We start from the raw sequence: 23,402 nt of genomic DNA, 5'->3' as shown, positions 1-23,402 counted from the left end.
TCAATATTCCTGTCCCGATCAACAGTTACCCCAAACCTACTCAGACAGTATTTCCGTGTGGACAGTAGATGCATTAACAATTTTATCACATTCCCCATTACGAGATTGGAATTATATTTACCACTATCAACAACTACCCCAAACCTACTCAGAAAATACTTATTATTTCAAATATTAACAAAAGTGAAACAACAGATTTACGGAACAATACAAAACCTGATGTATTTGAATATTCACGACATAGAAACCTAAAACCTCTCCTTTTGAAACCTAAAAACGTTACTAATTTTAATAAACGTCCGACAGCGTGATTAACATGATTGACTTTAATTTGATGACTGGCATCGTATGTCCCCGCTTTTATCTGTGGACACGTGTCGAGGGATTTCGACTTTTAACTAAAGATTGATGGTACGATCGTGGTTGAAATTCGTAAGAAACGGTACACGGTGAAATTTTACGTGACTTGTCGGTTTGTACGTAATACTTTCCACGAAGGATATATAGGAGTCACTTCCCTTTGTAGGGTCTTAAAGTGTTACGTGATTTCCGGCTCGAAATACCGAGGCTGCATTACAATTGTGATTGTTCGTGCACGTACACGGGATTTCTGCTCGATTCTATTATATCGGTTGTGGCGGAAGTTAGAGATGCAAACGTTAGTTTCCGAGTTAATTCGCGAGGATATTCGCTCGAGAAAGTCGAATTGATTCTGCGGAGCATAAAAGAAACAAAGGATCATTCAGGATGCAATGAAAGGTTCTCCAAAATGGAGTTCAGGATTTTGGTAATAAAATATGCTCGTCAGTGTGTTGAGCACTCCAACGACATCTCCTTTCTATGTCAAATTACAGTAATTGTATTTCAATTACAACAACCAGTTGATGCAATCATTTTTGAAACTCTCCAATCATTTTCTAACTTCTGGAGAATTTTTGATAATACAAATACAATTTTATTTAATTCTTAATAATACAACGTTTATTTATTTATTAATAGAACGTAGATTCGTAGATAAGGCTCAAATGTCCTTGCTTTTGTTACAACGCTATGATTTCCTTGCGATTCAATTTATACACTTCATCTCACCTTAACCGAGAAGCTAAAGGCTGTATCTATAATAGCAATCAGTCACCCAGCCTGCTCGATTCATAGCCTTGAATCTACTCGATCATTACTGGCGAAGGATTCTAAGCTCCATTGTTTCAACACCCACGGTAAACGTTGAAATGCTTTACCAATCCGTGATACAAGAGATCCAAGTAACGGATCAGCCAACCGATTTCTCGAACATGTTAGGCAGTTTCCTGCACGAATCTATAATGATTGCCCTTGAGTGATGTTCACGATACGTGAGAATTTTCATTCGTTTAATGTAGGGATCTCCAAAGAACGGGCCGCGAGCAACACCAATTTGGCCTGTCATAGTTTATTTTGATTACACTGCAAAATGTACATTGTAAAGCAAATTACGCGATACAATAATCGGATGTTTTTATTTAACGACCATTTATCATTTGGCTGCCAGTCTAATAATCGTGAATACTCCTAGTAAGAGGCTAGGATTTTGTTTCTATGATATTACAAATGATATAATGTAGTATTTGCGGTAGTTCTTATTTTTGCGACCTCTTAACGAATCGCTAATCCCATGTAGATTAATTTTTGTTAACACCTTAGATTCAGAATTAGTTTATTTAATTCTGCAATGAAAATCATTGTCACCCACGTGTGGGTGACGTGGCGTTACAAGAATTATAAATTTCATTTTTATTTGAACGAAAATTCAATTGCGCCAGAATTCAAGTGGAAACAAATTTCAATTGCACCAGAATTCAACTGGAAACGAAGTTCGATTGCACCGGAATTCAATTGCAAATAAACTTGAGTTGCAGCAGAATTCATTGGCAAATAAACATCAATTGCACCGAAATTCAACTGGAAACAAACTTCAAGTGCACCAGCATATATTTGCACCAGAATCCAACTGGAAAAAACATCAATTGCACCAGAATATATTTGCACCAGAATTCAGCTGGAAACAAACTTCAATCGCACCAGAATATATTTGCACCAGAATTCAGCTGGAAATAAACTTCAAGTGCACCAGCATATATTTGCACCAGAATTCAGCTGGAAACAAACTTCAATCGCACCAGAATATATTTGCACCAGAATTCAGCTGGAAATAAACTTCAAGTGCACCTAATCCCCGAGAACAATAAAATATCTACCCACGTTAGACGCATCCCCCATGAACCTGTAGACTTGACAAAAAAAATATCCAAAGTTCCGTATTACCGAAGTATCTCGGCGAGAAACGCGTTGGCGCGAGAATTTCTCGCCGTGCCTCGGAGTTCCACCTTGCAAAGCTTCCCACGCAACGGTGGAACACCCACTATATATAAATTTGTCGGTGAGCAACGTACGCGCGCGGATCCGTCGCGTTTTCAGAGATCAAAGCCACGAGATTCCTGGTGGAAACGGGACGGACGGGGCCCCGTTGTATTGAGCAACGCGCCGCGAATGGAGCCGTCCGATTTTGCCAAATACGGGATTACAAATGCGCGTCTGTCCGGCGTCGCGTCGCGATATAAGTCAATACGATGGTCTCGCGTGCCGCGAATAAAGGGACGCCGATATTCGCTTCTGGCCTGCGAAGAGCGGAGTCTTGAATTACGCGCCGACGACACGCTCTCTAATTCATGCGGGACGGATTAAACAGCGCGCGATTTTGTCCGCGCGATACGCGCCGGCATTTTTTTCACGCTCAACGGTGGTACAAACAGCGAATAGTGGATTCGCGCAAAAGGCAAGAGAGTTCCGTGTTGTCGCGACTTTTCAGAGGGGTTCCCGTTTCAACGATGGCCCCGTTGGATTTATTTATGGGCCCATTGCGCTCCGTCCACGCCGAAGATGGGTGTTGGGTATTTATCGACTACGTTTTCCATCAATTGATCGATCAATTGTAATTGAATTCTGCTGCAATTGCACTCCACCGCAATTAAAAGTATACTGCAATTGAATTTCTCTTTGATCGAAGATTAATTGCTACTGAATTCTACTGCACGTGTATTCTGTTGACTCTATGGATTCATGGGGATGTGTTTTATATGGATAGACCTTTGGTTCTTCTTGAATGTCAAGTGTAATTGAATTCTGGTAAAATTGACGTTTATTTGCAATTGAATTTCGACGCAATTGAAGTTTATTTTCAGTTGAATTCTGGTGCAATTGTCGTTTACTTACAATTCAATTCTGGTGTAATTCCCGTTTGTTTTCAGTTGAATTCTGGTGCAATTGAAGTTTGTTTCCAGTTGAATTCTGGTGCAATCTGGAGCCCTATTTCGATTGCTACCAATTGTCTGCTTCATTTCTTAATCTTCTCTAAAAATTAGTGTTGACATTCAGTTTGACACAGCTTCAGGTTTGATAAAATCTGCAATTTGTATTCATTTTTCTTGTAACACCTCACTCGATTCCTTATCTTTCCGGTTCGCCAATTTTCCTCTCGTAACCTGTCCCCGTTATTTACACCGTTATCACTTCTCATAAAACGGTATTCGACGATAGGACTCAGGTGAGCCAATCTCCCGGTTAGTTGTGACAGTAGGCGGCAAAGATGGTCCGCTGCGAGAGACAGGTTAAGCGAGGACATGGCAACCTGACATCGAGGGAAAGTTGAATTGCGTTGATATACAATGCCAGGTCCAGTTTAAAGAACAATTTAGATGCCTTTTTTATTTGTATGGTGTCGAACACCTGACGATAAAAATGACGGGTTTGAAGCCAATCGCCATTTCAGAGCCTCGATGGGCGATTCAGGTTTGTAAACAGTACCCTGTTAAGGTAATTGTCGTCGCCTTATTAGTAACCGCACACAATAGAATCGTAACTCAAGAGAAGTATTTCTTTCTTTCTTTTTAAGTATTTCGTGCAGATCGCCGCGAAAGTCGGATACAAATATTTGGGAACGAGTGTTAAGCTTTCTCAAATAATCTGAGGTGAAACTGGATGTTTATTAAAAAGAAGTTTAACAACCTTAAGTCGCATACAAACTTGTATTAACTTGTCACAAGAGTTTGTGAGTTGCACTCAGTTTTTCTGTGTAACAGCGTTTACGGCAAATTGACAACTTTATCTCTTATAAGTAGATAATGTCATAACATTCTGGTGCAATTGCCATTTATTTACAACTGAATTCTGGTGTAAATTGCCGTTTGTTTCCAGTTGAATTCTGGCGCATTTAAATTCGTCTTCTATAAAATTTCTTGATTTTTCGTAAAAGAAACTTTAATTGTTCAAATTTCGACACTTCAGTTTTTCCTTTTTTTTCGCTCCAAAAAGCATTAATTTTTTCCCCATTTTACGACTCAAGTCCTATTATTATTTATTTTATACAGTATCGAAAGTGTCCATACTACTGCACGTGCGTTAAAAGAAAGATTGACATCTTGATAAATTCCAATAAATCAAAATCATTGATTGCAAGAAACTCAATAGCGAGAATTAAAGATTACAATGACATTTCGGCTACGGTACACGAATGCATCCCACGAATAAACTGCATACTTGCATTCTTTGAACAATGCAAACACGAACGACATTCACGGAACGTGATATCAGTTGCAACATACCGTTGTCATTCAGATAGACCACTATCCTGGCACGAACGTAGCCTAACCTGCTCGGCGGTTCAGCAGAAGTGCCAGTGAAATTGCGACGAAAATGCAAATACATTTTTCTCGGTAGCAGCAAACCGTACACGGTAGCACGTCAGTTATGTTTGACTGGTTTAGATTTATTGGATACCACGACCTTGCTACGTGCTAATGAACGCCTGCAGCTGCATCGACCGCCGCGCAGGTGCAGTGATTTAGCGTCTTCTAAATTAGCTCGCGAACGCACCCTGCTAGCGAAATTTAATGGAACTGTGTGTTCCTCCGGATCAGAGGTGGGTAATATTTGTAGAGAAAATATTTTAAATACTATTTTAAGTAATAGACTCTTTAGAATGTAAATAAAATAGTATTTCAAATGCGATATAAAATTTCAGCAAATAAAATATTTTATTTTGATAATGTAAAATAAAAGAAAACGTAAAATAAAAGAATTTATTTTGGTAATCAAAAAATGTTCAAGTAATAAAGTGGAATTACACGCAATCTGTTAGGTTTAGGGCTAATAAGTGAAATTGCACGTAATCTATTAGGTTTAGGGCTAATAAGTGAAATTACTCGTTACCTATTAAGTTTAGGGCTAATAAAGGTCCATACTTTTTCTATTTATAATTAGATGCTCTACCATATTCTCGTATAAAAAATATAGCATTCCATTTACAAAAATTAGATTGAGCTCCAGATCTCCTCTATTCTTCCAGCCACAAGAAAACGATTATTACTACACAATGTATTACTAAATTAGAGTCTGATATGATTCAGAGTAAAGAAGTTAGGTATCCATTAGCAACTGCTTCAACTGAATCTCCAACTATAGCGGCAACATTGTAACCCCTGTAAGAATGCATCCAGCAGAATCACAGAATTCTAACTCACAATGCATACCTGTTCTAAAATCGAATTCCACGGAAAGGTTAGTTAGCTCCTGAACAAGAGCAAAGTTCAGCGCGAAGCCAGCCTTCGTTTACCTCTCGAATGGTAAGCATTGGGATCCTCAAACATCGACCAACTGTTAACATCGGAAATAGCGGCCCGATCATTGGGATACCAGGCATCCTGTTTAAAATTAGTTATTTCGGAGAGCTGCAAGGTCTAACAATGGACGAGCAAGCGAGATTCATTTTCGTTATTCGGCGTTATACGAAGCCGTTTGGGTCGACGAAATTCGATACATTTACGACCTCGATGTCCGTCGAATTCGCGGTCGTGCCACGTTAATAGCAAACGTGGGTTGTACCTGATGAGGACTTAAGCTCGCCCACTCCATTTTTCTCTCCTTCTTCTCTCTCTTTTTTTTTTCTTTCTCTCCTCGTTCTTTTTTGCAATTGTGAGGAACTACAGTCACCGATATGTGACGCATGCACCAGAACGGGAATGCAGGGGCGAACCGGTCCCACAGGATACCGCGAACACAAACGCCTAGAAATCTCTTTCTTTTCTCTCGCTATCATTATCCGTTTTTTTTTTTTCTTCCCTCGTTGCAGTATTTCCTTTCCATCCTTGTGCAATTTCTGTCCCCTCGAATTCACTCGCGTTCCCACATTCGCTGCTTACTTCGTGCATACTTTGCTCTGTACTATGATTGTCACATTTTTATCGAGCAATATGCGTGTATTGTGCATACTAAGGTGTGTCGTGTTAGAGCAATGTTTTTTTTTTTTCTATGAGTATTGACTGAAAGAGTGATAATATATGATAATACGATTTTGCATTTGAGATACGATTTTACATTTGAAATACATGAGAACAATTTTATTTCCTTTCAAGAGTATTTTTCATTAACTACCGCATTTTTTTAGAACAAAAATGAAGTGCACAGTTTTGAAGAACCCGACAAAAATGTCTTGACATCCAAGCTTGAATGGATAATATTTATCGAATAATATAGTTTGATATACGATTTTTCTGTTAAAACTGGTAAAAATCATATAGAAAACCAGTTCTTCGAAAACAACTCGTAAAATATTGCTTTTTAGGAAAAAAATGTTCTATACAAATTTGACATTAAATGAATATCCTTTTGCAAATAATTGTCTTTTTTTCTAACATATCGGAAATAGGTTCCAGATGAAAAAAAGATGCATAATTAATTTTTATAAACTGTTTGACATACGTATACGAGTGCTTTTCACCGAAGACCTAAAAAATTGAAATCTGAAAGTTGCAGTTTAATTCTGGTGCAATTGAAGTTTATCTGCAATTGAATTCTGATGCAATTGATCTTTACTTGTAATTGTATTCTGGTGGAATTGAAGTTTATCTGCAATTGAATTCTGGTGAAATAGAAGTTTAATTGTAATTGAATTCTCTTTTAACCAAATATGAAAATTCTATTTTCTGTCACCTATACATTAAGCATCGAAGAGAATGAATTGAAATAAAATTCACGAATGTTGTCGAAGTTACAAAAAGAAATACCACCATTAATGTTTGATTATGTAGTCCCCAATAGTCTAAATAATATTTAATCCTGTCAGTAAACGTATCAAAATCTAACTGCTTCTATCATTCTCTTCAAAGCGAACCAGTGGTAACCTCGAATTAAATCCAAACTTAAAGTAAACGATCAAACAAGATACACCTTTAGTGTGATCAAACTGCTAAGCTCAATCGTAGCAACAAACGTAATGTTTTATTAATTACTGTGCAATCGGTTACGAGTCGTTGATCGTCCGTGATTCATTTCAAAGCGAACCTGTGGAAAGCTCGTTTAAAGTCTCGTCCACGTTAATTGATTCGTCCGTGCAATTTGCCGCTCCTCGTCGTTTATTGTCATCGAGGCGACTGTTCGCGATTCCGGTGGCGCGTTGCGCAGACTTTACGAATCGCTTACATAACTCGCATAATCGTTGCTCCTCTCCTTCCAGGCGTTTCACGCGCGGCACTTTGCACGCTCGTGCGACTTTTACCTATACACGCGGTACGTCGTCGTTGCAGCCTAGAAGCTAGAGTATGCCAAGGTTGCACCGTAAATGATGTCGTTTTTACATTTCAAATGACGACCACGGGGCTTCCGACAAAAGACGCACAGTTCGTTTCAAGTTCATCTCGCGTCGACCGCCAGGAATCGAACGAGCAGCTTTCGATCTTTGACTCTTTGCCACGTACGATCATAGATATTTTAACAAACATGTTACGTCATTATTAAATTGTATAATGTCTTCAGATTTGAGATATCTATATAACTTTATTCAATTGGAGATACATTCTTCGATTAAATAAATTAAAGATAATAAGATTATTTGGATTTATTGACTTTGTCATTTTAATAAATTGTTCGAGTGTAATACAACAGCAGGATTAGTTTGGAGAATGTTACAATATTATTCAGAAGGTTTTTGCTTAAGTAAAAAATATAAAAAAATATAAAGAATGTAAAGAAATATAAGAATACCTTCTTTAATTAAATAAATTAAAGATTATTTGGATTTATGGACTTTATCATTTTAATGAATTGTTCAGTTCAATTGGTCGTAATAGATATTATTTATTCGCAAGCCACATTTCTAGTATTCTTTATATTATAACAGTTAAGACCTTTTGCAATCTGCGCGAGGATTGGAAAATTCCCCGTCGTCGATTAAACGGGACTATGGTTTTTTTCAATTCTGGCCGAGCAATAAAATTGATAGATTGTCTAGAGCCTCGTGGTCCTATCGAAAGATTTACGCCTGGAACGAAATTCCATTTCGAATCGATGCAGACATAAATTTCACGCATTATAGTGGTCACTTTTTATGACTACTGCTTACGAAAAGTATGTCGAAGAGAGGTTAAAATGTTGAGGAGTTGAAGAATGTTGATACATTCACACGAATACTGTGAGAGAATTTGCTAATCACTTTAAAAGAAATGATCAATATCGTGCGAGAGAAATCGATAGCATTGCTTTTATTCGAAGCAGAGATTGCTTATATTCGAAGAACGTTTTCTATATAAACCATGCTCGGCGATAAAACGTTTCGCATCATTTATCAACCTCGACGAAGGCAGCAATATCCGAAAGCTATTTTTCCAAGAGCACCGTGACTGCTCTTATTTTCGACCTTTAAGCTAAACGCAGGAATCGAGACACGATCTACCATACAAATTATTGTTTCTTTGTTGAGTCGAAGCTTTAAAAGCAGAAGCACTGTATTTTTGTCCTGTGATGACGTAAAAAGCTACAGGATGCAGCGATTTATTAATGACGGTCGTTCGATCGAACACATACTTTTATTTGTTTACTGTGAAACATTTCATTCCATAATAATAAGACGGAAGGTTGCCATAGTGATCGAAAATACAGTCAGTGTAAGAAGTATTCGTACAGCAAGCAATTTAAAATAAATGGTTTCTGTACGAACACTTATTACTAAACTGCGGATTTTTATGTATTTATAGAAAATTTGGATGTTTAAGAAATTACAAAATGCACACAATATGGAAGCATATAATTAACATGGAAAGTAAAGTTCATATTATAATATTTGCAGAGTAAAATAAACTACTTGTGTAACGCAACTCTGGAGGCTGAAAAAAGACCTAACTTCGATCATTTATTTCGAGAGTATCGCAAAAGAAATAGGATTTCTTCTTACAGTGCTTATTTAACACATTCCGAAGTACAAACAAAAATTGTTGTATTATAATTTTAGTACATATTGGCGGCTACAAAGTGAGTTTTCAAAATTGACTTTTTTTTTAAACGCCTTCACAAGAGGACGGTTCTCTCGTTGTGTATAACATTTGGAACAAATAGCCAACAAATTTTATAATATATATACTATTGGCTACAGAAGTAAGTAGGGTTTTTTTCATTTAATATAAACTTTCACTTTCATTAACAATTTACTATTTATTTTTTGAAAAAAAAAAAAATGGGTTAGTGCGTTATTTTGAGCACTTGCGATTTCAAGCAGAAGCGACCGTATACTAAATAAGACGTTTAGCGAAGAAGCAAGCAAGCGTTGACTCTCCGACACAAGTTCTTTTTCTCTTTCTTTTCCTTCTGATAATTGTTAACAAAGCGTACACAATAAGAATATTCAGACATTTATGGGATTGTTACGCAAGTATAATACAAGAATAAGTTGCATTGAAATTCAGCTGCCATTTAAATATCCACTCAGAAAAAAACTTTCGCCAAGTAAGTTCAAGGTAGTCGAGAACGTAATAAGCAAGGTCGATGGTTTGGAAATTCTATGGCTGCACGTTACGTGGTCAAGTTCCAGTAACTCCAATTCGTTAAGAATACTCGCAATAGAGCAGAAATGGTGTTTTATCTGTTTTTATGTCTTGATTAAATATTTGTCATTAAAAACATTCAAGGTAACCTTATTATTGCGCACGCCATTTCCACTTCATTTAGAATACAATTTTGGGGTGTGCTGCAATAAAGGCGGAGCTCCATTTTTTATGGTGTTTAGGTTAGAATATAATCACGGATTTAAAAAATTCTTTTTCGTGGTGGAAGAAGGAAACAGCTCCGGTCATTAGAAAAACTGATGATCTCGATTTGACAGAGACAGAGCAGGAAGAAGAACGAATTTTGCACTAATTTTACTATTTTTTGTATTATGGATTTTTTGTTTTTATTGCCAAATGTTTTAAGAATAAAATAAACACGTGAAAAATCCCTTAAATTTCAGGGTTTTTTTTTAGAACGGGGAGCAATAAAGAGCCAGCTCGAAGCATTAACTCTCCCCTCAACTCCCAAAAGGAAAACGACATACTTTCATAATTAAGTACCTGTGCTATGATATGAAAGAGAAAAAGAAAGAAACTTTCAAAAAATCTGAATTTTAAAACGTTTTCTTTTTTAATTTCCCAAACATTTGAAAAAATGGAGCTGCCCCCTTATTGACACATCCCTCAATTTCTTTTCAGTAATTCTAATGACGATATAGCGCACGAAGTTCTGGGAGGAGGACTTCGTTAGAAAAGTGGGCTTGACGTTAAATTTCAAGTCAATAAACACAATAGACAATTAAGCAGATAAGGCGATCGTTAAAATAATTGAACGCGTCGGACTTTCATTACGCTGACGCTACTTTTAGGCTCGTAATTAAATGATGGCTCGCCTAACGGCGGCGATAAGATAACGATTCATTCACAATTATTCTGATACGATATTTCCACTTTAAAACGATCGTTTTCCTCTGCAATTCCGTTTATTCTAGAATTCGAGTAATTGCATACTCGATTAAAGCCTTAACACATAAATTTTCATGTAAATTAGTATTCAGGACTAACTAGAAATAGATTGCTAAGTGCTCCATAAACCTTGTCCTTTGTTCCCAGCAATAAATTGTGTCTACAATGTAAATTGCTGTTGAAACATTTATTAATTTATTAAAGTATCTTCTTTTCTAAAATAACTACTATATTTTCTAGTAGTAGACACTGTCGAGTCATAGAAACACAATTTATGGAATTTATATTCGTTATCGATAATTTATACTCTTATATTTCTTTCTGAGATTAAGTATTTGTTCAATTTAAAATTTATTTGAAACATTTACCTAATATTATGTATTCTTATAAATATTACTAAATGTAATTCAAAATATACATGAAATATTCTCAAAGTCAAAGAAATTTTACATAAATTCTTCTCTGGAAAAAAATTATTTCAGGGACCATTTAATACTTGGCTTCCTAATGTGGTTTTCCTCCTTATTACCCATTTTCTACAACAAAAGATATCATGTATCTGAAAATATTATTTATTTTAAATATCACGTATTTTTCTTGAATTTTTTGTATAAAATGAAAAGCTCTAAAAATAAAACCTTTAGAATTCCCACTGATACCAGACTTAAAGGAACGTACTGATATCGTTAAGATTTCTGTGTGAAACGAATTGTAAAAAGTACCAAATGTACTTTAAAATATACCTAAAATATTCTCAAAGTCAAATAAATTTTACATAAATTCTTCTCTGAAAAAAGAAAAAAAATGCTTTCTAATGTGGTTTGCCCCCTTAAAACCAAATTTCCACAGTAAACGCAGTTCTTACCGGCATTAAACATTCCCTCAGTCTAGAATTTTGTTAGAACGAAACGGTCGTCACGAAGCACCGCTGCGTTCCGTATTCCGTCGAACGAATAAAAATTGCGGTAGCAACTGTGTTACCTGGTTTAATAACTCGTCGGTTGGTCGGATCAGTTACCGAGTCTTGCGCCACTGTTCAAAATAGCTCGTGACCACTGACCTCGATCTCGGAAATACGTTCGCATCATCGTCTTTCCTTAACGATGCGATAACAAACGTCGAACGATGAACTAGCAATATAACCAACCGAGTAATTATGCAATTTCTTCATTTCGCGTGCAATCTTTGTTTTCCCTTTTCTCCACCTCGCGCGTGTTTCCATTTCTCGCGGGATTTCACGTCATTTGAACGTTTCCTTTTGCAGGGCGATCGTGGGTGCACCGGAGGCCCAAACTCAGCAAGTCGGCGTTTACAGAGGCGGCGCTGTTTACAAATGCGATATTGCGGCCGACGACCGATGCTCGATGATCCAGTTCGATAATAACGGTGAGGATTTTCAGAATTTGGAATATTAAGAACGGTTTCTGGAGTAGATTACGATCGCGTATGAGTTTGTCGTTTGTAATATTTGCTACGGTGCAAGTAATTGGAAAAGTAAGATTGGGAGTGTTAAAGTTAAAGTTAAACATGGGAGAACGTTGAAGCTTATGTCATTTGTGAACCTGCGGGAATATTAAAGTTGAAGGAAAATATTGGAAAATAGGATAAATTTGAAATTATACGGGAAAGTAGGAACGTTCAATTTGAAGTTGTACAGACAAATGAAAGCGTTAAATTTCAAGTTATCCATGGAAACAGGAATGTTAAAATTGTTGTCGCTTATGAAAGTAGGAATATTAAACTTAAAGTTGTACAGAAAAATAGGAATATTAAATTTGAAATTATACAGGAAAAAGAAATGTGCACTTTGACAGTATACAAGAAAACATGAATGTTGAAGTTGAAGTCATTTTTTAAATAAAGTGTTAATCTTGAAGCTATACAGGCAAATTCGAATATTAAAACTAACATTGGACATGGCAGCAGGCATGTTAAAGTCGCTGTATTGTAAAAACTGCTGAAGGAATGCAGCAGTAATCGACACAAAAAACGAAAGCTTCTTCAATTAAAAATAATAGAAACAAATCTCTCTCAATTCTACCTAATGACTTCTTCGATAACGTATTTGATCGATTGGTCGGTTGTTATGACATCGTAGGTCATCGATTGACCCGTAGCCATAGGTTGCCGACCACTGCAGAAGACTCTTGTGTTCTCTGGCGGATTCGCCGCGATCTCCTCTTCGATTTCGAGGTTCTCGTTCGTTTCGAGATGTCGAGGAGCTCTACTCGAGACGCGATGGGTACACGAACGGATTAACTCTAGCAGTCTCCTCGTTCTCAATCCGATATCTGTTTTCCGGTTCTTTCTTCCACTTGTGCACTTGCCGTGGGCTTTTGAAAGGTACCTCAACACTGTATTGCTAACGAGGGCTCGTATCTCGTGTTCCACGGGCAGCTCGCAGTCGCTGACCCACATTCTCACTTTCCACCCGCTGTCAGAGCCCTCGAGGAGCTTCGTAATCTCAGAAACTGCGAAGTAACCGGCCGACTGGTTATAGAGCGTTCTATTCCTGTCGACTTTCCACCCACCCTGTCGTTGACCCTTTCGCGTTTCAAGGCTTTGTATTCCCTGGTTACCGTTGTATCGGCTGCGAATACTTCTTTTACTTCAGATTTTAGAGATACAATCAGGACTTATCCGAAGTCAATTGCATTGAAGGTCCCTTCTGGAATGTTTATAACACCCTGTGTACCATGAGAAATGACGAAGGGTTGAAAGAAATTTTTTTGTTTTCGCGAATCTTCTTTCACCTCTGTTATTTTTTGGGTTGATCTCTCTGAAATAATGAGTTAAGCACGAGTTGCGTTATTTAGAAATAGTTGAACAAATTTTCGATCTATCGAATCCAGTCCAGATTTATTCTATGGCATGTCTTACCTTTAGAATAATTTTTACAAATTCGCCAATGCAATGAATCCTATTTAGATTTATTCTATTTAACGTGTCACCCTTGAAATATTTTTTCCAACCTCGCTAAATCAATTAATCCCATTCTGTTCAACGTCATACCTTTAAAATAATCTTCGCAAACTCGCCAAATTAATGAATCCTATACATATTTATTCTCTTCGACTCCTTACCTTGAAAATAATTTTTACAATCTTACATTTTTACAATCTAATTTGAGACGTATTTTATTTCAATGAGTCATTACAATAGAAAACATTCAACGGGGAATCGTATGTTTCAACGTGTTCCAAATCGATTATGTTACCACCATAACCAGTATAATCATACCTTGCCAGTGCAACGAAATTGTTCGAGTGTTGATACAATTTTTTATGGTATTCAAGTACCAGTATAATCATACCTTACCAGTGCAACGAAATTGTTCGAGTGTTGATACAATTTTTTATGGTATTCAAGTACCGGGTATTTTATCTTAGCATTTCAAAACATCGATTCGAGCAACCCTCCTTCCTTCTTCCCCCTTCCTAGAAAACTCCTCTCCCGTGACTTTAGGATAACAACAATAGACGAACGATGCAATTCCAAACGTTCTTCTCGCCTCAATCGATCCAACACGCTTCCATCGCGATAATGCGAAATCGTTGCGAGTGATTGCCTACCGATTGCTTTCGAGCAGTCAATTACTTTCACGCCGGCAAATTGCAGGTCCAGAATCGTGCGCGATCGTCCCGATACCGTGTCTACAAGGTGCGCAAGCACGTCTAATTCGCGGCGCGGCATGATTCCACTAATTTACATCGGGGCATTAGCGTCGGTTCGCGCGGAGCTCCGGAGAGAGATCATATCGCGCGCATGATTATTAATTTGAACGGCTGTCCGCGCGGAAAATCGCGAGCGCTCGTGACTCCATAGGCGCGGCGCCTTTGTGCTCAGCCGCTTGTTTACTCGAAAATTGATTCATTAACGATTTCACACTTTCGGGATTTGTCTTTTTTTTTCGCGTTGGATGTTGTAGAAGGGTGGACCACGTGATGATGTTTCACGAGGTGCGGACGTCATCGTCGTGTTTATTATTCGAAATACGTTTAACGTGTTCACAGGCACGTGATCTATGGCTCACTGGGCTTCTCGGTAAGGGAGTGATTTATCGTCACGGGGAGGTGTTAGACAGGATAAATATGGATAGGGTACGTAAATTTGGTAGGATTGAAAATATTATTTTGAAGGCAGGAGGTGAAGAGAATAAATCTAGATAGGATTCAATGATTTGATAAAATTGTACAAATTATTCGGTTGCTTGTTCTTTATTATAGTGTTAGGCTGGCTGTGTACACTTTTCCTGGCACCTAAAGGTGATTAGAAAGTAGGAAGTTAGAAGAAAATAAATCTGAATAGTGTTCATTAATTTGGCCAATTTGCTAAAATTATTCTAAGGGTGAAGCGAGTAAATCTATGCTGTGTATCGAAATGATCTGAAATAAATTACAAGTAAATTAAACGAAATGATTACTATTTGCAAGAAATTGCTGTTCCATGAGGGATGAGTGGAAAGTCGAGATCAAGATAATTCTCTGCTTAAAAGGAACACAAAATTCCGTGCAAAATGGTAGCTAGTCGACGTGTGCGAGGGTTGCGAACGTAATGAATGGCGAAGACTATCAAGTACGACTGTAATTGGATAAGATCGAGACAAGATCGAGCATTCGAGCGAGCTAATTATCGATCAAAGCGAAGTGTCCGTGCGAGCTACGTTGACTAAGGAAGAGAGCCGACTAATTGGACGTAGCATGGGGCATGATCTTGTGTATGTAGTCGGTGAAAACGTTTCTCTATCAAGCGAGAGCACTTCTCCAGTCTGTGTTAATAAGAGCGAGGGTCGAGGAGCGTGTCTCGTGCGACAAAATCGCGCGTAGCTGAGCCGCGGCAAGAGTGAGAGTAAAGTGCAGGTTCTATTCGCGCTAACTTAAGGGGTTAGTCGCAGTCAGGAAAATTAAAACTAAAAACACACCTTAGTCAGGAAAATTAAAAACACACTTTCTTGTGTGTTTTTTGTAAAATATGAAATAATAATTTTTATTAATGAGATGTAAATATATCACAAAGTATGTCTTAAAGAACTATAAAAGAATTTTTGTTTTAAAAAAAGGTTAATTCATTTCGTCGTAACAGGCGATGGCGTGAGTGGCCACTTGGTCGAGCAAGATTTCTTCAAACTGGTGCATCTGAAAACAAAACTAAAGGTAGATTTAGAAAAAGACTTCGAAAATGAGATCTCTAATTTGAGATTTGAGAATCAGGTCACTTTTGCCTCAACGACAATCATTTTATTGGCACTTCGAGTTCCAAAGAAATTAAAACTACAGTAAACCTAGTGGTGACTGAGACCGCTGAGAAACTGAGAGTCACCTCTCGAGTGCAAAGGGTTCAAAATATACATGTAGAATTGAGTAAACTCCTCCTTTTCGAAGTCGGTTAATAACCATCCAAACTGCAAACAGACAAGTATTCACCACTAACCGAACGAATTTTTCGATCACTCTAATACCTTATTCTCCCCTCTGCCCTCCCTCTCTCGTTAAACGCAATACTCGCAGTCCTCGGCCGTCACCCACGCTCAAAAATTGAGAACGGATTAAGCCTAAGCCGGCTCATAAATCCCTCTTATGCGTCGCGTTAGCAACTGCGCCGGGGTTCGGTACCTTACTCCAGGATCGATAGATCTCGAAACGCGTTCAGCTGCCAACCGCGCTCCTCTGTCCGTTCCGTATCTTCGATTCCGTTTGCGTACGAGGAAGCGAGCCCGATCTCGCGGCGGGTCTCGGAGGTCACTCACTTCCCCAGGTACTCGTGCGAGAGAACGCCTTTCAGAAACTTCTTGAGGAACTTCTCTTCAGGTACACCCCGCGGAGCGTCGAGTGGCGCGGTGGGCCGTCTCTTGATACTCGGAAACGGCTCGCTCGCAAGAAGCAGCCTCTACCTAATACAGAAAACCGTAAGGTCGTTCTACCTACGGTCCTGCCCCGTCGAAGGTTCGGCATTTCTTGCGGGATACCACCTGAGGAACTTCGGGGAAGGTCGGACGCGTCGGTGCGCTGAATGCTGTCCCGTTAATTGACATCCCCTTAACGAGTACGGTAATCGGTGAAATAATTGGGGCGATACCCGCGTGGCGCCGATAATTCGTTATTGGGGACCATTAGGGATCCGCCAGGGTTCGGTTTATCATCGATTTTAATTAACAGGGTCGTTTCGCTCCTGCGATCGGGTGCGTGTACGGCGACGAGAGCGATTTGAATGCGTCGAGTGGGTCGATTGGGGAGGTTGCTTGTGTACTTTGGCTCCTGGATCTGGACTCGTGGCGAGGAATTTTGTCGAGGAACTCCTTGAGGGATATTATTGCGTTGTTTTTTTTTTTTTTTTTACATACAGAGTGGTCATTTTATCTGAAGACGTTGAAATATCTCGAGAACTATGGATCAGATAAAAAATGGATTTTTGTCCATTACAGCGCCATCTGTGAACCAAATTCAAAAACTCCTAGGTCAAATTTATGTATTTTTTTATGGAGAATCCAAATCTGCAATGAAAAATGGGAGTTCCTGTTTAAGTTTTTTTATCTTCTCTCACCCTCACCCCCAAGGGGTGGAAGTGAGAAGTCGAGTTTGGTATCATTGGATGTACCCCTTCGCAACAAACAACTTTCATTACCCACTTGTTTCGATCTGATGCATAGTTCTCGAGATATTTCAATGTCTTCAGATAAAATGATCACCCTGTATATGTACGTATAGATTTAACCTTCTGTGGGCTGAATTTTTTCTTTTTAAAACAACTTTCAAGGGATTAGTTTGATATTTCAGGCTCATGGTGCTGCCAACCACCATCAATTGGTTATCAGAGTCATTATACAGGGTGTTACAAAAATGTTGGAGGTTCTCCCAGGGTCGAAATAATATCTCCCTATTAAATTAGGAAATATGTAGGAAAGAAAACTCTTTGCATTCTGATTTTCATATTTTAAGAATCAAATAACTGAAATATTATGAGATAATATATTCTTATAGGAAATCGAATGTTCTCCAAAAAAAGACTCTTGTAACAATGTCATAAGTCTAACCAGCATAAAGTTATCAGCTTGTAAAGTTGAAGTTATAAGAATTCGTCTGAATTTTTAATGTATATTTTAAATTGATTTTGTGACGTAAGGTTGACTCGAAAGAAGCCGAAATATTTCTGATCCATTTATTTTAAACAATAGATTTTCTGTTAATTTTATGGAAGAATCAAAGTTCTATTCTAGACTACTCCTATTTCTAGATCTCTATTCCAAGTATTTTTGTCTTTAATTTGGTTGATGTCGTTCAACGTTGTATGATGTTCGCTGCGTTATCATCGTGAATGGAAGCGTCGTTCGAGCGTTGCCTTTAGCAGTGTTCGCGCATTAAGGGATGAGAGGCAAAGGACAACTTCCCTTTAAGGGCTAGGCTTGACCGATACGGCTAACGGGTTCATTCCGTTCGCAAAATCGAGAAAGAAACGTCCGGGGTGCACTCGACGAGAATTCTCCACGGTAACACCTGCTCGAGCTCGCTTTTTAGAGGAATACTTGGATGACGCATTGCAACTGTAATTCATTGGAAATGGGTTCAAGTTACTGCATTCTACAGCAATTTCGAAGGATACGTTTGCAACATACGCTTCGAACTAAATGGGGAAAAATTGCATTATTTGCATTTATTTATAGCTGTGGCATTTTTTAAGAAATTTTGTCTCACTTTTCAACACTACATTTTCGCTTTCAGACACTACTTTTAGATAGGGGTAGGATCCCTAATTAATATTCTGAAATGTAGTTTAATCGTTTGTGAGTTTATCTTTGTAAAAACAAATTGTAACGAATTTCTGAAAATAATTGGAATGCTCTTCGATAGAAATGGAATCATGGACAATGTATTATAAATTACAGTAGAGACGATACACCTTGCATTCCTATTTTTATATCGATCATTCTTAGATCTGATTAAAACTAACGATGTTTTGTTTTTTGTTATAGGGAATAATCACGCTCGAAACCCTGCTGTGGCGAGTGGTTTAATCCAAGTAGATAATAAAACGCTTCAGTGGTTCGGCGCTACAGTTTCAGCATCTCTGAAGGATGGAGGACCGATCTTGGTAAGTGCATCGATTAATAATACGAATATTACATTTTGGAATTTATTTCGAAGAAACTTGTTGACGTGTAACATTCATGAAATTTAATTAGCCATTGGAATAATTGCGACAGTCTTCTGACACGAGAAGAAACTGACTTAAACCTTAACCTTAAAGTTCATACTTCCAGTGTTTCCCTAAAAATTCATAAATTTCATTATTTCACTTATTCACTTATTTCCACCAATACCATTTTCACCATTTTCACTATTGCGTTAAATTCACGTCCCATCCACTGTCATAAATAGTGTGTTTTAGTAAATAGTACATATAAACCACGTTATAATTGAACGAGTACTTATTGAACCCAATAACCAACATTTTGTAAACGTACGAGTATCCCACGTGTGATTATGTTTACATACGCGGATAAAAAGAAACGTTGTCGCACACGACTCCTTTATTCGTCCTGTTTCACATCGCAGGTATATTTATGAAGATACAAAAGCACCAGTTACGAATAGATGAAGGGGTTTTGTGAGAAATTGCAGACGTGTGTTCCCAGAGGACCGCACCTTCTATTTCAGGAACGGAAAACAAACGAATTCCCGTTTCGTTCCATGTTTCCGTTACGACGTCCAAACGTCGCCCGTTATATGACGCCATTTTTGTTACCTTACCAGTAACGTTGAATTTTTAAAAACGAATTAAATATTGTCAGCCACGAATAATTAATATTCTGTCAAACTTAATTGCAGCTGTTAGTTTGAAATTCGAAAATGAATATGAAAATTGTGATTTATCAATAGTAACACTAGTTTACAAAATAAAAAAAAAATGTACATTCAATGCCACAATTTTTTTCTTATGTACTTTGATCTAAATCGCAAGAAAAAAATTTTCTATGGATAGGTTTTTTTTTATATGAATTTTTGAATTTTTGAATTTAGAACAATTTGGTATACAGGAGTTTTTGAGGTTGCTGATTCTAAATCTGAACTCAAAATTTAGATATTCAAAATGACGGATCCAATATGGCGGATCCAATATGGCGGACAAAATAAGAAAATTCATTCGTTTTGGATAAAACGTAGTATACAGGGGTTATCGGAGTCGCTGATTCCAAATCTGAACTCGGAATTTATAATTTTAAAATGGCGGATACAACATAACGACACAAAATGCGAAAAATGACTGAATTTAGAAAAACTTGGTATACAGGAGTTTTTGAGGTTGCTGATTCTAAATCTGAACTCGGAATTTAGAAATTCTAAATGGCGGATCCAATGTAACGGGACAAAATACGAAAAGTGACTAGATTTTGATCAAACTTGGTATACAGGAGTATATATGGAGTCCTATGGGTCGAAATTGACTCAGTTATGAATGAAGCCCAGACCTGAAAAATGTAAAAACCGTTCCCCTGTCAGACTTAGAATAACCATTGAAATTATCGATACGCCGTATTATTCGTCCTGATCGATCCGTCTTAAGCGCCGCAAAATAAACTCGTTGTTCTTATTTGGGGAAAGGAGAAATGAGAGAAAGGTCGGAAGCGCGAAACATCTGGCAGCAATCAACGAGCTGTATCTTCGAAACGTCGGTGAATCGCGAAGGAGACCCAAAGTAGGGAAAGGAAGAAGAAGAAGAGAAAGAAGTTGAAGAAACATCGTTGAATTGGATGGTTGCAAAAAATGGAGGCAATGGCAGTTCAGTGGAGTTCAGTGGCAATTCCAAAATAATTCCAAAATAAATCCAAATAATCTTTAATTTATTTAATCAAAGTAGATATTCTTATATTGCATTATATATCTTAATATTCTTTATCTAAACAAAAACTTCCTGAATAATATTATAACACTCTCCAAACTAATTCATAAATTAGTTATAAGGTCCATCAATTCAAATAATCTTTAATTTATTTAATATCAAAGAAGGTATCTTCAATTTAATAAAGTGATGTTCGGTGCACGAACTTACGCAACAATCTAATAGAATTCTATTCTTCGTATTCCTCGAGAAGCAGTCCATGTGAATGGCGAACTGGTCGGTGGATATTCAAAGGGGAGTTGCATAATTCTCTTCTTGAACGATCGACGATAATATCGCTAGTTATTTCTGTCAAACAGAAGCGTGTATTCACGCGTGCATTAATAAAGCTTCGACGCGAGGTTGTTGCGTGCGACTCGATGCAACGAAGTGAATTACTTCTATCCAGAAAACAGGCGTCCTGCAGCGATCCGCAGTGATCGAGTCTTATGATTGACGGACGCTGAAAGAAACCATCCTATACGTTGTCCTTCTCGTACGCTTGTTCCATTGATTATCGTTGCGCGATTGCTACTTGTCGCTGCTTTCAACGACGCGCATTAAGGAGGTGATTTATCAACAATATTCTGCAAGAAGTGCTGCAATTTGTCTTCGCGATATGCTTCAACGTTTTGCGCTTCGTTCGCCGGGCAAAATTATCATCTCAAATTTGAAACATTCGTATTTTTAATAATGTAGAGATAAATCACTTTAATTAGGAGAGGTGTACCAGTATTACTGTAAATTATATACATATCGCGTTATCATAATGTAAAAATAACACTAGTTTACAGCGAAAATGTACATCCTGGAGAAAAATACGAAAACAGAGTAAAATTGGAATTTTTGTACCTTTACTCAATTGTTCCTAACTCCGGTATTTATCCATAGATTTTATTCAATAAAAGCTTGTTTTCTTCGTAAAAGTGCGATCTATACGTAAGCAATAAGGAACTGGACGTAATTTGACAGTTTCTATTTTTGCATGGCGATGGAAGAAATTTTCGAATACTATAATAAAAATCCACAGGGTCACGATTATTGGATCGTAATTAAATAATAAACAAATGATTCTTAAATGGTCAGGCATACGTTTGTATGTAAATGGAAAATGTATTTAATAAAATTCAAAGATATCTGAAATATGAATTCAATTAAGAAAAAATCAAGTTGTATCACAAATTAACGCAAGGATTTTAACGCAATGACGTTTATTTCTTATAATAATAATGAAAATAAGAGGAATCACGAACTATTCGAGAGTCAGTATACAGTTGCCATGATCGGAATTTGGAGAATGGTATTTATATAGCGATTCAAGTTTTTGTTAATTAATAGTGTGACTGAGTAGAAGCTCCGTCGTGTCTCCTTTTACGACCGGAGGTGGATACGTGAGGTTCATATATAATCTTTCCAAATGCTTCGACGCGTCGTCTACGGCGCTAAAACGATACAGTCGAAAGAAGTTATTCTCGTCACGTATTAGTGACGTCCACCTGCAAGTTTGATCCGCGCCGAAAAGCGAAGAGCAACCCCCTGAATTCAAAACATCCTCGTTAATTAACTTCAATTTTACGATTTTACCTTCATCGTTCCCATTTACTTTCTTTAATAATTATTAAAGTAAAATTGAAACGTTATTTAACACGAACAAAGTGTAAATTGATGACTAGATTGCGAATGTTCATGGATTTATGGCAAATTGAGATATGCAAAAATCTATGGGAATGTGCTTAAGTACAAAAATATCAATAATAATATACATGTTATACAATCTAGAACATAAAACAATGTTTAATTTACCTTTCAGTTCTTTTTCTCTATCTCTGAAAATATGAATTTGCACAAACATCTGCAATCTACTGATAACTAAAGAATATTATATATTATATATAATATAGAATATATAGAATAAGAAGAATATTATATTATAAGAATAAGAATATTATATATTATATATATATATATTATATATAATATAATAATATATATTATATTATATTATATTATATTAGTATAATATAATTATTATAACTACATACATCATATCTATCCTATATAATTTTTTGTAGACTCTTTCTTCTATAGAAGACCAACAAAAATCATCAACTTTTATCTTGTTTTTTTCTTCTTTTTTTTTAACCGTCGTGTGTAAAGTTTCTCACGCCAAACGACGAGTTGTGCAAATAACTAATAACGCTAGTCAGGTGATTTTAACGCTCGCATCGCGCCACTGAAGAAAATGGTGGTTAGCCAACGCGCCATGCGAATCAAGGAGCGTGAAATCGTTAGCGGGTAACTCCAAAAATTTCCCAACACGCTTTGCTACCGTGGAAATAGCTTCTCTTACTTGCGGCACGAGTAATTGCGTATCTTTAATTCGCGTTTCACGGCTGCTCGCGACAACCTGGAGAAAGCGAGGAAGAGCCACCGTGGAAAAAGCGACGGGGCATTTACCACGGAACGTGCACTCGCATTCTGGAGTAAGTAGATAATTCCGGAATAATGCCGCGACCAGAAGGATGAGAATGTCGCGACGACGTTTCGTTATGTGAAAATTACGCGAGCATGGTAACGATAATCGTCGCTAATACGTCTCGCGAATAGAAGAGCTACCTCTTATTCATAGACCGACATTGCGCACGATGACCACTGAGCATTACCGATTTCTCATCGCCAGGATTTAGTCTTGAAGAAGTGTAGAACGAAGTGTGA

At 37.4% G+C, this 23,402-nt stretch overlaps 1 protein-coding gene across 2 annotated transcripts in view; it reads left to right on the top strand.

Annotated features, from left to right (window-relative positions):
• Positions 1-23,402, top strand: part of LOC128886141 (integrin alpha-PS2-like) — a 111,668-nt gene that overhangs the window by 22,809 nt on the left and 65,457 nt on the right. For both annotated transcript variants that reach the window (XM_054140765.1, XM_054140756.1), the window contains exons 2-3: positions 12,079-12,200; positions 18,781-18,899. In XM_054140765.1, coding sequence (XP_053996740.1) covers positions 12,079-12,200; positions 18,781-18,899 — 241 coding nt within the window. The remainder of the gene's footprint in view (positions 1-12,078; positions 12,201-18,780; positions 18,900-23,402) is intronic.

Source organism: Hylaeus anthracinus, unplaced genomic scaffold (assembly GCF_026225885.1).
Source record: "Hylaeus anthracinus isolate JK02 unplaced genomic scaffold, UHH_iyHylAnth1.0_haploid 0, whole genome shotgun sequence".
NCBI lineage: Eukaryota > Metazoa > Arthropoda > Insecta > Hymenoptera > Colletidae > Hylaeus > Hylaeus anthracinus.
Note: the sequence above shows the minus strand (reverse complement) of the source record. Positions and strands in the feature narration are given on the sequence as shown.